This window comes from Emydura macquarii, unplaced genomic scaffold, assembly GCF_026122565.2.
Source record: "Emydura macquarii macquarii isolate MOO-44397 ecotype Brisbane River unplaced genomic scaffold, CSIRO-AGI_Emac_v2 contig_1876, whole genome shotgun sequence".
NCBI lineage: Eukaryota > Metazoa > Chordata > Testudines > Chelidae > Emydura > Emydura macquarii.
This window is the reverse complement of record NW_027132013.1, coordinates 23,940,737-23,953,962: the sequence shown is the minus strand read 5'-3', so window position 1 is coordinate 23,953,962 and position 13,226 is coordinate 23,940,737. Positions and strand designations below refer to the sequence as shown.

The 13,226-nt window shown below is 40.3% G+C and overlaps 1 protein-coding gene across 1 annotated transcript in view; it reads right to left on the bottom strand.

Annotated features, from left to right (window-relative positions):
* The window catches only part of INO80 (INO80 complex ATPase subunit), a 131,106-nt gene that overhangs the window by 79,089 nt on the left and 38,791 nt on the right, over positions 1-13,226 (bottom strand). The window contains exons 13-20 of the mRNA XM_067557961.1: positions 12,603-12,683; positions 11,271-11,366; positions 7,203-7,262; positions 6,610-6,752; positions 4,999-5,083; positions 4,350-4,467; positions 3,196-3,281; positions 224-391 (exon numbers count right to left, since the gene is read on the bottom strand). Coding sequence (XP_067414062.1) covers positions 224-391; positions 3,196-3,281; positions 4,350-4,467; positions 4,999-5,083; positions 6,610-6,752; positions 7,203-7,262; positions 11,271-11,366; positions 12,603-12,683 — 837 coding nt within the window. The remainder of the gene's footprint in view (positions 1-223; positions 392-3,195; positions 3,282-4,349; positions 4,468-4,998; positions 5,084-6,609; positions 6,753-7,202; positions 7,263-11,270; positions 11,367-12,602; positions 12,684-13,226) is intronic.

Below are 13,226 nucleotides of genomic sequence, written 5' to 3'. Positions count from 1 at the left end.
CGTCTTCCCCAGGTAAATGAGTTCTTCAGTGATGAATGGTGACCCAACTAGCAGACATATGGCAGGGGCTCTGCTTTATGTCATATTGTAATTGCCGTGTCTCAAGCTACACTGCATCGAGGGCATAACCAAAGGCTGCATGCAATCAGTCAGTCTAGGTTAGGAAGTATTTTTTGCTATGGTGACTCCAAGATGGCTGATCATACATTTTTGCTGACCTTACCTTCCTGAACTGCATGACTAGATTCATGAGGCTACTAGTGGTGTTCTGTGCTTGCTGGGTAGTGCCCATGGAGGACTGCAGCAGGTCATCAATAGAGATTTTGTTCTTTAGAGCTTGGTACAGAAGCTTCTGCCTGCTGGTCTGCTGGCAGTACATGAGAATCTCAATCTGCAAAACAGAAATGGGTTTACAGTCCTATTCTGTCCCTAGATCAATATTCAGTACACACAACCCTTGTAGGATAATATCATAGGAAACACATACAACTATCTGAGAAAAATACACAGCCAACTGCCTTCATATCTGTAATTCAATGATCTCAGGGCCTGCCACAGAAAGCACTTCCTAATTGAGAACACTGTCTTGAAAGGCTGCAAGGAATAAGGAGAGCAGTCAAGAACAGGGGGGGTCAGATATTCAAAGGTAAAGATGCAAATAGACACGTACTGGGATTTTGAGTGGTGCCTAGGCATGTAACTCCCACTGATTTAGGTGCCTTTGAGCTATGTGCCTATCTGCATCTTTAGGCACCTAAATACCTTTGAAAATGTGGCCCAGGGCCCCTACTATGGTAAACTTATGTCACCAAGCAGGTTTTCTCAATCCAGAGGTCAAAAAGCAGGTGCCAGCTCATCATAATCGCCCTCGCCATCCCATATCATTATATGAGGGGTGGTGTTCAGTATGGAAAAGGGTAAGCAGCAGTGTCAGAGCAAAGAATCCCTTAAACCCTTGTTTCTTCATCTAAGTCTCCAGCAAGTCCCTGTCATTCACTCCCTGCTCTGCTCCAGAGTGGAGAACATTCTGGGGAAGTGAGGGACATCACAGAGCACAAGGGATGGGACCCATAGATCCAGGCCTACACAGCTCCACCAGCCAATTCCACTTAGTAAAAAGAGGGCATATGAACTGGGGGGAAAACTGTAGCACTGTAGTGGCTCCAATGGTGCTCCATGGAATCGGTGGCGGGGAGAGGAACTCTCTTCTGTGCAGAACTCCTTAACACACAGCCTAGTTACTTTGGATGTGGACTGGGACCAGAATTAGTCCCTTAATAAACTAAGGCTTGGTTTGCACTAAAAAGTAGGGTGACCAAGCCACATTGCTCACAGGTTTGAGAAATTCACACTCCTGAACGACGTAGTTAAGCCAACTTAACTCCTGGAGTAAGCAGTGCTAGGCTGATGGAAGAATTCTTCCCTTGACCGAGCTACCATCTCTCAGGGAGGTGAATTACCTACAGCAATGGGAGAACTCCTCCTGTTGGCGTAGGTAGTGCCTATACTTGAAACGTTATAGTGGCGCAGCTGAAGCAGTAGCATTTCAGGTTAGACAAGACCTAAAAGTTGGTCTACACACAAACTTGCACCAAAATAACTAAATCAATTGTAACTAACTCCTTTTGTTATTTTAGTTTAAGGCTGTGTGTGGACACTTGTTTCGGTTTAAGACTGCCCCATATTGATAGTTAATTGGGTTTTTTTAAATGGACTGGCAGTTCACACACAGCGCTGACTCTCTTACTTATTTTCAGCTACTTAACTGCATTAAAAGAAACCAGAGACTATGTCAAATACTTCCCTGTGATGGAGTGCTCAGGCACAGCAGGTTAAATTAGGACAATGAACTTTAGAGACTGCACCTGACAGAGAGCAGGAGACTGATAAAGGCTAAATGATGACGTTCTGCTGGGAAGGAGCAGGCTGGGCCTGTATAAAGTTTAAGATTAAGGATTAAGCTGAGAACAGAAAGGGGCTGCAAGGGAAGTAGTCTGCAGTCACTTCTTGGGTGAAGGGAGGTTTGTTTGGGGTTCCAGAGTTTGGGTTGGTAGAAGCAGTCTACAGTTAAGCCCTGGGGGAAGTAGTTTGGGCTGGTACACTGCAGGGGCAGAAGACAGAAAAGGGAAGTAGGGAGGAGTACAGGGGAATAGCAACAGGGTCTGTGAGTAAGCAGAGAGATGGACAAACAGTGCTAGGGCTGGAACCCAGAGTAGTGGGAGGGTCTGGGGAAGGGGCACAGGACCTGGCCTTGGACCGGAAAACTATCTGAAACAGATTGTGGACAGCAGATCCAGTGGCACTTTTATACCCCAGAAGGGATGGGCTATCCAGGGACCTGGCTGGAGGGCTGAGTCATGGAGAAGGAGCACCGCAAGACATGAAGAATAAGGGGAGACACGGTATGAACAACTATTAGAAGGAGGGCATCAGATGTGAAAGTAGCTAATCCCCAGACATGGCCACAAGGAGGCATCCCAACAGTAAGTGAACCCCATTACATTCCCTAATATCACTTTTCCATATAGATAATTGCGATAGTTACCACATAATATGATGTCATTAGGAATGGTGGAACAGGATGCACAAGACAATCTCTGTAGTAATGCATGGTCCACACTTTGGACAATTTTGAGAACCTTTGAGCTAAGGTATATCAAATCACTGCAGTTGTACTTAGGAGCATTTTCAAAGGAAAATAAAGAGGTGGGGAGGAGACCGGAAATGAGTAAGGGAAATTACAAAGCACTAACAAGGAATACTCAACAACTTTTTCTTTTTTTAAAGATACTAGATAATTCTCATATCACTGAGAGGATCTTGCCTTTAGTGCTCTGTGGGGTTCTTGTTTTAGATATTTCAGTGCTGTCAGTCCCCTTCAGTTCATTTACTGACTTTTCCATCAGCTTGCTTGGTTTAAGGGTCTTTTATTTACAGCTCATGAGATGAGCATTTTACCTATGGAAGAGCAGGTTATTAATGGGTTCTTGTAAGTTCTCCAGTTAAATACCGGTGTGATGTCTTTGGAACGTGCTAGCAAAAGTGAAAGGGATGTGAACAGGTGGTGTTTTCTGATCTTTGAGTCAGCTGCAGATACACAGACCCACATATGAATTTATACAAACTAAAAACCTGAGAAGGGAAGCACTGTAAGCCAGATGCAGTGCTCGCTTTCCAAATTATTTTGTTTCACACCTTGTCTGACAGCTCATTTTCCACATCCTTCTTGATTCTTCTCAACATGAAAGGCTTCAGGATCATGTGCAAGCGGGACAGCTGGTCTGAAATGCCAGAGAAAAAACATGATTACTGCCCCAATGGCCAGAAACTATACCATGTCCAGGTGCTTCTCAAGCCCTTCTGTTCACCCATTTCTCCTCAGACAGGTACCTATGTCACAGAACTGATCTGTCTGCACTGAAATTGGTTCTTTTATAAGTGCATTGAGACAAGCTGATGACTCCATGAATCTCTAGATCTCTCCCTCAGGCATTGCATTTCTATAGCATAGTATGTATTACAATCCGATGAGCAGAATTCAGTAGACATATAATTAGCATCTATTTCTATTAAAAGGTGAAGATAATACTTGACCATGCAGCTCATCCAATACTATAGGATATAAAACTAGTCATCACTAAGTTGGCGAGTCTCACTCAGAGTCAGAATTGAACCAACACAGTGCTAGAGGGCACTGTGCTGCTGCAGATGTGAAGTCTTTTGAATTAAATGAAAATCTAAAGTTCAGATCCTTCATTCATAATTAAAGAACTCATGGCACTATTCACAAAAGTAAGGGTATTAACTCTTACATTCTGGTCCAATTCAAAATCATGAAGTTATATAGTTATATTCTGCCCACTTAAATTGCCCTGTTTCAGTTGCATGTTACGCTTCACTTTCCCTAAAACCTGTTGTGTGGTGTTGCTTAGAAAGTTTGCATCTTTTCTCTAAAAAGGTAGCTACTATTCAGTGCTGAGTGGTATAATCTCTGTACCATACACATAGCCTGCAAAACATTTTGGAGTCCTTCATGATAAAAATCCTGTATGAATGTACAATACTTAAAATTTCATTCCTCTTTTATTTAGGTGAGGAAATGGAGGCAGCAAATATCAAGCATGATTCACCCTGTGAGTAGTTTTTCTTTCTAAGAAACAAGATATGATGTTGTCTAAGACAGACCTGTCCTACAGAATTCCCAGTCCAAACGACAATCAGAGTCATTTCACTCGCCTCTCTGTATCAGAACAGGAGATTCCTCACATGCAAATGTTAGAGTTGAAGTGAAGGCAGCTGGAGCAGGCAAATTGGAATTGGAAGCGGAGGTCACTGTGATTAGTACTCACTCTCATCAATGGCAGATTTGTTCTCTGCATGGCTCTCTATGTCCTTAGAAAACCATTCGTTGAACTCCTCATGGGAATCAAACAGCGTTGGCATGATAAAGTGCAGCAGAGCCCATAGCTATAAAGAAGCAGCAAAGAGACAGTGAGTCAGTGAAAGCTACCCAACTGCAGACAGGATGATCAGGAATCTCAACCTACTGCAGAGCATTATGGGCAGTCACATCAAATGACAGACTGTTCTGCCAAGCATAGCAGACTAAATTAGTGTTGGTCTCATTTTCCTTTCAAAATGGACAAAAGCCAGATATGTGCAACTTTTCAAACCAATATCAGGGCGTAGTTCCAAGTAAAGGGCAATAACTTCACCATGATGAAGAAAAAGGCACAATAGTCACATTTTTATCCCATGATTTAGGAAAGACTAGATATCAGCAACCTTCAATTGTATTGTCTCCCTAATGAGTAGGATATGGCCAAATTATCCCTCCTGCAGCTGATCTCAATTATTTCCTAAAGTGCGGTATGGACACAAAGCCCCAAATATACACATGTGCACACAGGAGTACAGCAATTCTCTCAACTATTTGTTGTGTCTTTGGATAAATTACTGTTCTGAACAAAAATCAGCTCTTGCTGGCCTCCTGCTTACCTCAGCCATGGTGTTTTGAATGGGAGTCCCAGTCAACAAAAGTCGATTTCGGCACTGGAACTGTAGTAGGATTTTCCAGCGGACACTGACCAATAAAAATTTTAAAAAATTGTTAAAAATGAACGACAATAGAAGCAATAAGAAAGTAGAGCAATTAAATTTACATTTTAGGACCAACAGACCCATTCCTGGCATAACTTTCTTTAAGGGGGCACTGGGTAATATTGTCAAAAGTATAAGTACTCTGCCTCTGCCCCATTGAGAGACTTGGTTCTTATAGGAGGTTATAAAGAGTTTAGCATTGTTTACCTTATGTACAACACGTGTCTTTTTTATTTACTTTGTAAAACCCAGTCACTAGAGTATTAATCTCCACAGAGAGCAAATATATACCCCAAGTAAGTGGTGACATACGCTTTTTGCACTTTTACAAAGTTAAATTTACTGGCCATTATGTAAAGGGAGTTGAACTGTATGTTACAGTCCTCTTAGAAGGGAAATTCCTGAAGAGTGCTGAAGAGGTTAGCTCATGCATGTGCATGAGCCTGGCTCTGGGGCTGTCCTTAAACATTTAGAAAAGAAGCACTGAAGTATGAGTGGCAATTTTGGGAGAAAAAGATGAAAAGACAGATAGACAGCACATTACTAAAGGAATAAACAACAGACAGGAGCTCAGAACAGACAGGATCCACCGTGGGCATCAACTTTATAAAGAGGAAGCCTGTATAGGGTTGCTGGGCTACACTGCAATCTGCAGGTCTTATGGAGCCCTGATTCCTCACTGAGGCCCTTAGGTGCCGCTGCAATACAAATAAATAACACTGTATTTAATGGATATACGTTACTATTATATGGCTATTAATGAACACAGATCACTTAGTGTCTAAGAATGTCTTTGCTGGTAGCTGAGGTTGAGGACAATTACAAGTATTTCACACCATTTTTTGCCATCACCCCCTCTTCTGTCCTACTGTTACTTTGTAATTACATTTTGCATGGTTGAGGAAAATAATTCAGTACATACAACCAAATACCAAGGCATTCAAATACATGGAGAAGGAGCCATAAAAGCACCTTACTCAATACAGTCAGATACCTTACTTAGAAAGGTAGCTTTTACTCATGAATGGTAACTTCCTTCCATCAAAAACTTCATGTACAATAAGGTCAAGAATGTGAATACTAAGTTCTCCAAATATATGCAGCCATGTGGACTGGGGTAGCAGCCTAGTAGTGTAATTTTCGCACACAGTAGAATGCTGTGCTAAAGTGTTCAGCCCTAACTTGGTCTTTATCCTTTGGAAAGGGAGAGAACAGTGCCCTGCACTCCTGCTAGTCCTTCTTTAGCCAAAATGACGATTGTAATAGGACCTTGAGAAGGAGAAGGGAGAAACAGGTTCCCTACTGGATGCCTTAAAAAACGTGCGTAATGGAATGCAATGCCATAATGATTCTTTACTTTTCTGTTAGTTCCTGAGTCAATTTAACATTTCTTTCAAAATTCAACTCTTATCAAATCATGTATTCTTAGTTTTTCCCCCACTTTCTTTTCTGTACCAACTCAAAAGATTCCTGAGTAAGAGAAGATTTTGCTTCTGCTACAAGTATTACCTGGAGCTACTCTTGAGTGCTTGTGCCTCATCCAGTACCATATACTGCCACTTCACTCGCTGGAAATACTTCACATCCTGGACCACCAGCTGATAGCTAGTGATCACCACATGGAAAGGAGCATCCTGTGTGTACAACGTCTTCTATAACGATAAAATGAAAGACATATATCTGGATCACATAAATGCACTGGAATGAAGAGTGTGTTCATCTGTACTGGGGTCTCTCACTTCTGTTCAATAGTCCGCTATCACTGTTATACTTTCCTCTCCACAACATGGTATCTTTTTTTTTTTTTTAAATGAGTTGGGTTACTAAAGCAGCATCAGCAATAATGCCAGACACTGAAGTCCTCTGCTTTATTTGCACAATGCAGTAGCTTTGATTGAATTCTAGGATTCCCCTACATTGTTACACCAGAACAGGGCAGTCCTTCCACTTTATTTACATAAATAAAAAAGGGTGAAGCAGATGGGTGTGAAGATAGAACTTTATGTTTATTCATTCTTTTGCTTTGTAGAATATAGCAGCAGTTTCCATTTTACTCTGCACAAGCAGATGTGAGGGTAAAAGGAAAGGGACGCTGATGTTACCTGACTCCAGAATTTCCTGATCACTTTTCTGTCATGGGGATTTCCCCAATACGGTAGCACCTAGAACAAGTCAAAAGTACAAAGAAGTTATTTTCAAATATTGACACACCTGAACTAAAACTGTACATTTCATGTTCTCCATGGCAAAAGCACAGCAAATCCCAGAGAGTGACAAACCCCACCACCACCACCAAAACACCAAGGGGAAATTACCAAAGAAGATCCTTCCTAACCCAGAGGAAATATGAAAGCATTTAAATATATTTAAGGAACAGAATCTTCCAAACAAAAGCCTCAAGCAGCTTATGTCTAGTACAAAGACTAGGACAAGCTGCTAAGAGAATCCCTTAATAGCCCCAAAGCAGCTGTTGCCTTTTTCAGGCAGGCCTTCCAAGGAAATAATACTGATAATTCTTTCAGTTCACTGAAGGAAGAAGTTTGCCCATAGCTGCTAGCCAATTTAGCAACTTACTCTTGGACATCCCTGAATGACCAGTGGTTGCCTTAGTATTTATTTCCCCTCGTCTGTTCTGCATCACACTGGTGCAACTATTTTTGTACTTCAACGCTATGCCTTCAACACCATCGGCTAAAATTAAAGTAATCCCTACGGGGCTGCCTCAAGGAAGAAATAAAGGAGCAACAACAGCCACAGAATTCTATTAATTCTTTTATAACTCATGATCTTGCTTAGCCATTTCCCATGAATGGAGATCAGAGCTGAGTAGCTCCACAGCAATTCTGAGCATTGTAACTCAGTAACATTATCACACTGCCATCTGTTGTCTGATATGGGAACTGCACAGAACCGGTACTGAGCACAAAAGGATACTGGTTTCTGAGGCACAAAAGCAAAAATAAACAAAACCACATACTCGACTCTCTCTAAACAGCTTCCTGGCCTCTGAGCGATGATCCCTAGTTTCTACATCTCTAACAGAAGTTCCTGTGGTTGGAATTTAACTAAATTAATTACTGAATGTTCTTTCTGCCATTCTGAAAAAGATTGCAGGTGGATAGATGTCAGATTATACAGAACTAGATCTGCCTTTTACTTTAGGAATTATACCATAGCCTTGAAAGAACTCAGGGTATACTGACCTATGTTTCAATGTGAGCATATTAACTACATAGTTATTTATGATCAGAAGCAGATCATAATCTCTTTGTGGTTGGAAAAGCTTTATGATAATCTTTATTGTGTATATTTTACAACTTCTAAAAATGATGAACATTTTAAAAACTTTAAGACTTTTTAAAAATTGTTTTGTTCCAGGGGTGAGGAAAATGGTATCATCTAATAAAACATAAAACAGCCAATAGAAAGACAAAGACACAGTCAATGTAAAATTTCTTATACAACCCCAGAAAGAGCAGCCTGTTTTTCCCCCACATATAAAACTGATCAGTACCTCTTTACCTATGTGCCACATTCACACATCAGTGAAATACATCAAAATTACTTGTCTCTAACCTCAGCTGGATGTTCTTTCTACCTGTTCACTCTCTTTATAAATTCTTAATTCTTCTAGCATTTTCCCTCTTAGGTTTAAACTAAGTGTCCAATAAACTCAATAACAACCACCCGTGGCTAATTTAAATACTTCATGTCATCTCTTGCTCAATTTATCTGAAAACTAAATAATCCCATTCTTGTCACACTCTCCACATATGCGAGTCTCAATTTCTTTTATCACTTTAGCTGCCTTATATGCTACACTCTCTGTTTTACCAGTATCTTCCTTCAAATAAGATGACCCACACAGGACATTGTTAGGATATAAATATATAATTTAGGTTTATATAAGTATTTAGGCCTGTATATCTGTCTGTGATGGTATTCTGGGCCTGCTTGCCTGCCTGAAAGCTAGGGTCTTTAAGATACACATGTAAGCAAATAGCAAAGACATACTGTGTTTCTCTTGCCTACCTATAACCAGATGGGTTTTCTTTATTACTGTGAGAAAGATAAGGGATGTAGTTAAAATGCTTCAAGGTGTAGAGGTGATCTGATAAATGATTGTACAAACGAAAGAAAGCTCTGACTCCTCTTCAAGACAGACATCAGAGAAAGGCCAAGCAACTGGCTAAGAGATACAAGGGGGGTGAAGGGAGGTGTGAGAAATAAATATTATAGAGCCATAAAGTGACCATGGCCATAATGTAACCTGACTTCATACCCCGCCCATGAGGTACAAAATAGTTGGTACTGAAGCCCCCAGACTCAGAACCTCCAAATGGAACATGACCATAAATTGGAAGGAATGGTACGGGGAAGGGGGAGGGCACTACAGGTATAATTAAGTCTACCAAGAAGGAGGGGGAGGAGGGAGCTCTGGCGGCATATGGAGCTATGGTTATGGAAAGAGGGAGCTCTATGGGTGTATACAGCTATCGATTAGTGGGGAAGAAGCTTTACTGGAGTATAGATATAAGCCCCACTGGTGTGAAGGGCTATGGATACAGTAAAAGGAAAAGGAAGTCCAACTGGTGTGAAGGGCTATGGTTTTGTGCTTGCTTGTTTAGCCCCAATAAACCCATTGCAGACTGCTTGCAGATTGGACTCTGAACTGTTGCTTTCCGGCAAACTGAGTGTGGGAACTCAAAGAAGAAAGGACGGGGGAGCCCTAACAGACATGACACTGCAAATGTAGCCTAATCAGTGATTTGCATAACAAGCTACTCAATATAAGTCACCAACATTTTAGCACTGCTGCACACAGGACAGACAATTAAAATGTTAGTTCTAGTAATACTCCAAGATCCCTTCCTCTACAATATTAATTAACACTAGGCATTCAGACTATTAGTTTGGAAGTCATCTGTTCTCAAGAGCATCAATCTACACCTAGACACCTTACATTTTATTCTTTCCTATATTTTTTTTTTATAAAGAACTGCACCTACATTTGTTGTTTGGTAATCAAGCAGTATTCTCCAGCATCAAAAGACTACTTAATAGTATTTGATTATTGATTAAAATATTTGATGACTCAGTTATTTGATCAATAATCTCCTATTTCCTGCAGGTGTAACACATAGCTACCTGGTGCTTTGTCTATCTTTGTTTTATTCAAATAGTTCCTTAGCACTCAGTGATACTGTGGCTCTCAAGTTGCAAGTAGCTCTTTAATGTGTCTCCTGCAGCTCTTTGCAGCACATGATATTAAAACGCTGTGTGATTTAATTACTAACCAATCTGAGTTATTAACAAATCAGGATGCTTTTACTAAGTTATTAACCAATTAAGTTATCAACTTGCATTGAGTTATTAATTTATTTGCTGTGAGAATAAACTAAATATTTCCCATCATTCACAATTACTGTGGATCTTTTGGATAATGCTGATCGCTAATTTAGCTCTTAAACCACTGAGGTCTGAGTATCACTGTTAGCACTCCTTTAGTAATCTCAGTTTTCTCCAATTTATCTTTTGAAGGACAAATATTCCTCTCTTAACAGTTTATTTTGCATTTCTCCTATATATTTATATTTAAAGAAGTACTTGTTTATTTTATCTTAATACATGCAGCTATTTGTACTTCATTACCCATCTCGCTTTTTGAATACTGTTTACAATCCTATTGATTTTTTTATTTTCCCTTAATGATGCTAAAGTTTTTCCTCCCTCTAAATTTTTAGAACTCTAGTTCAGTTCACAATTAAACCATCTGTCACTCAGACACGGATTTTGAACAACCCACAACAAAGCACTAATCCTACAGATAATGCAGAAGATTCAGAAATCATGCAGCAGCTAATAAACATAACTGTGTCAATTCTATGTCTATGCCACTGCATAATCTAAATGCTTTGCTAATAAGGTGCTTTTTTAAAAACCCCTCTCCCAAAATGAAAATAATGGAATTCAAGTAACAGACACTCAAGTTCTGAATAATGTAATATTCTAGAAGAGCAGGTCAGGGACAAGATCACAGAATCATGTTCCTCACATCCTCTCAAACATCAAGCTAATCAGATCATCCAGATGTGACAAAGAGCTTTAAAGGGAGTGAGGAAGTTAGTTTTCTGAGCCAAAAGGAATAGTTTCCTGAATATGCTTGTTACCTTGAATCTAGGAACAAATCTGGCAAACTCCTGATGCCAGTTGTTGAGTGTAGAAGCAGGTGAAATAATTAAAAAAGGTCCCCAGATGTTTTCTCTCTGGAATAGGAAAAAGCAAATCAACTGGAGGGAAACAAACAGTTTCATGCAGCACTATGATTAATTAAGGACAAGGGCTGCACAAGACAGGGAAGTATACAGGTCATAACAAAGCTTCCTATCAGCATAGCACAGTGATGCACAGCTAGATTCAGCAGATTAAACATTTAGTGAGGCCTCCTTTCAAATCCACAATGTTGCTCTGCAAACAGCCATTGGAAGTGTGAACACTAAATTCAAACTGTGACCAGTCCCTCACTTTCTGCAGAATGTTATTTGCTCATTGCTGCTGTTACTTGCCATGGGCTCAATGCATCTGCCACTTCAGCAAGCAAAAGATTTAAAGTGGTCTGGAGACCTGTGCTTCCTCACATAGCAGCACATTCCTATGTCTTTTGCAAGGGAGTGTAAAGCCCAGTGTGGGCTTCCAGAATCATGACTCAACACAAAGGGGAAAGAAGCCTCTCAGGGGAGATAGTTTTCCTTCCGCACAGGTAGGCAGGAAGTGGATGAAGCTTTGACTTCATATGCACTTCAAACATGCTGGCCATCAGTTCAGCAAAGACAGCGTGGAAGGGGAATCAAACAAGAAGAAGGATGGTGCTGTTTACTTCCTTCACAGTCAAAGTGGGAAAACAAGGACCAAACCACTACTCAATCACAATTCTGTTCTTGCTTTCCACTCAGGGCAGTGCAGCTGCCTACTGCTCCCTATAGAGAACAGATTACAAGGTGACATATCTAGCTCATAGTGCAATCCTATGCACAAATTTAAAGGTGTAGGCTGGTTTGGGTGCACCTCTCATGTAAAGAGAGAGGCACAAAAGATAGATTTACTATACTCCTTACTGCAAAGAGCAATGGGAAGCAGGAAATCTTCCTTAATTACTTGAAAAAGCAGAACTCAAGATGCCCTGCTACTGATGTGTTCATGTCTTAAAAATCAATGGACAGATAAACCCACATCAGCTTCTCTCCCTGGGTCTTTATACTTCCTTTTTTATAGAAGACTTCAGCTTCAGTCAAAGGAAGTTGATCTTTGGATGCCAAGAGTGTACAATTCAGTATATATATTCTCTTTTTAAAGTTGCATCTTTAGAAGGATATGCATTCTGAAAGGAAATGCTTCATCAAGCATCCATCTTAAGGCTTCAATTCATCAGTTAGAACCCTGTTCAAACACACATTAAGTATGTGTCTTCCATCAGGTATACAGGTCACAAAGAATCCACCTACCTCAGCCAGATGTGCTAGCAGAGCGATACTCTGGACTGTTTTACCCAGACCCATTTCATCTGCAAGAATTCCATTGATGCCCTGCAAAAAAAACCCAAAAACACTATTTGAATACCTCTATCTCACTTTTCTTTAACACATGTAAAACTATCAGACCACATGCCACTAAAGTGAGATCTGGCAATTCTGTTTATAACCAATATGAAACCTCCTGCACCTTCTTCCCCTAGTAGTCCTATGAAGTGGTAATCTCTCCCTTTCACATCTTCATTCATTTTCAGCCTGAATTTTTTTCCTCAACATGCCTACAATTTGCAATTTAATTTAAAACATGTTTGTGTTCAAATGCAAGTCTGTCTCCAATTTACAGATTGATCTAGGCATTAAAGAGTAGCATGTGCATAAACTCCCCAGTGTTCAGTCTAGTATGGGTGAGGGTGCATAAATATGTAAATGAAAAATCTAGAGGCCAATACCCCATGCAATTTTATCGTAGTTCCCAAAGAAGTCAGGGATACTTGGAGCTACACAATATTCTTTTCTCTTCTGTAGAAAAGCAGGCAGTATATATATATGAGGGACAAGGCCTGAAGTGTTCTTACACTTCATAAAAGATCTTTTGAT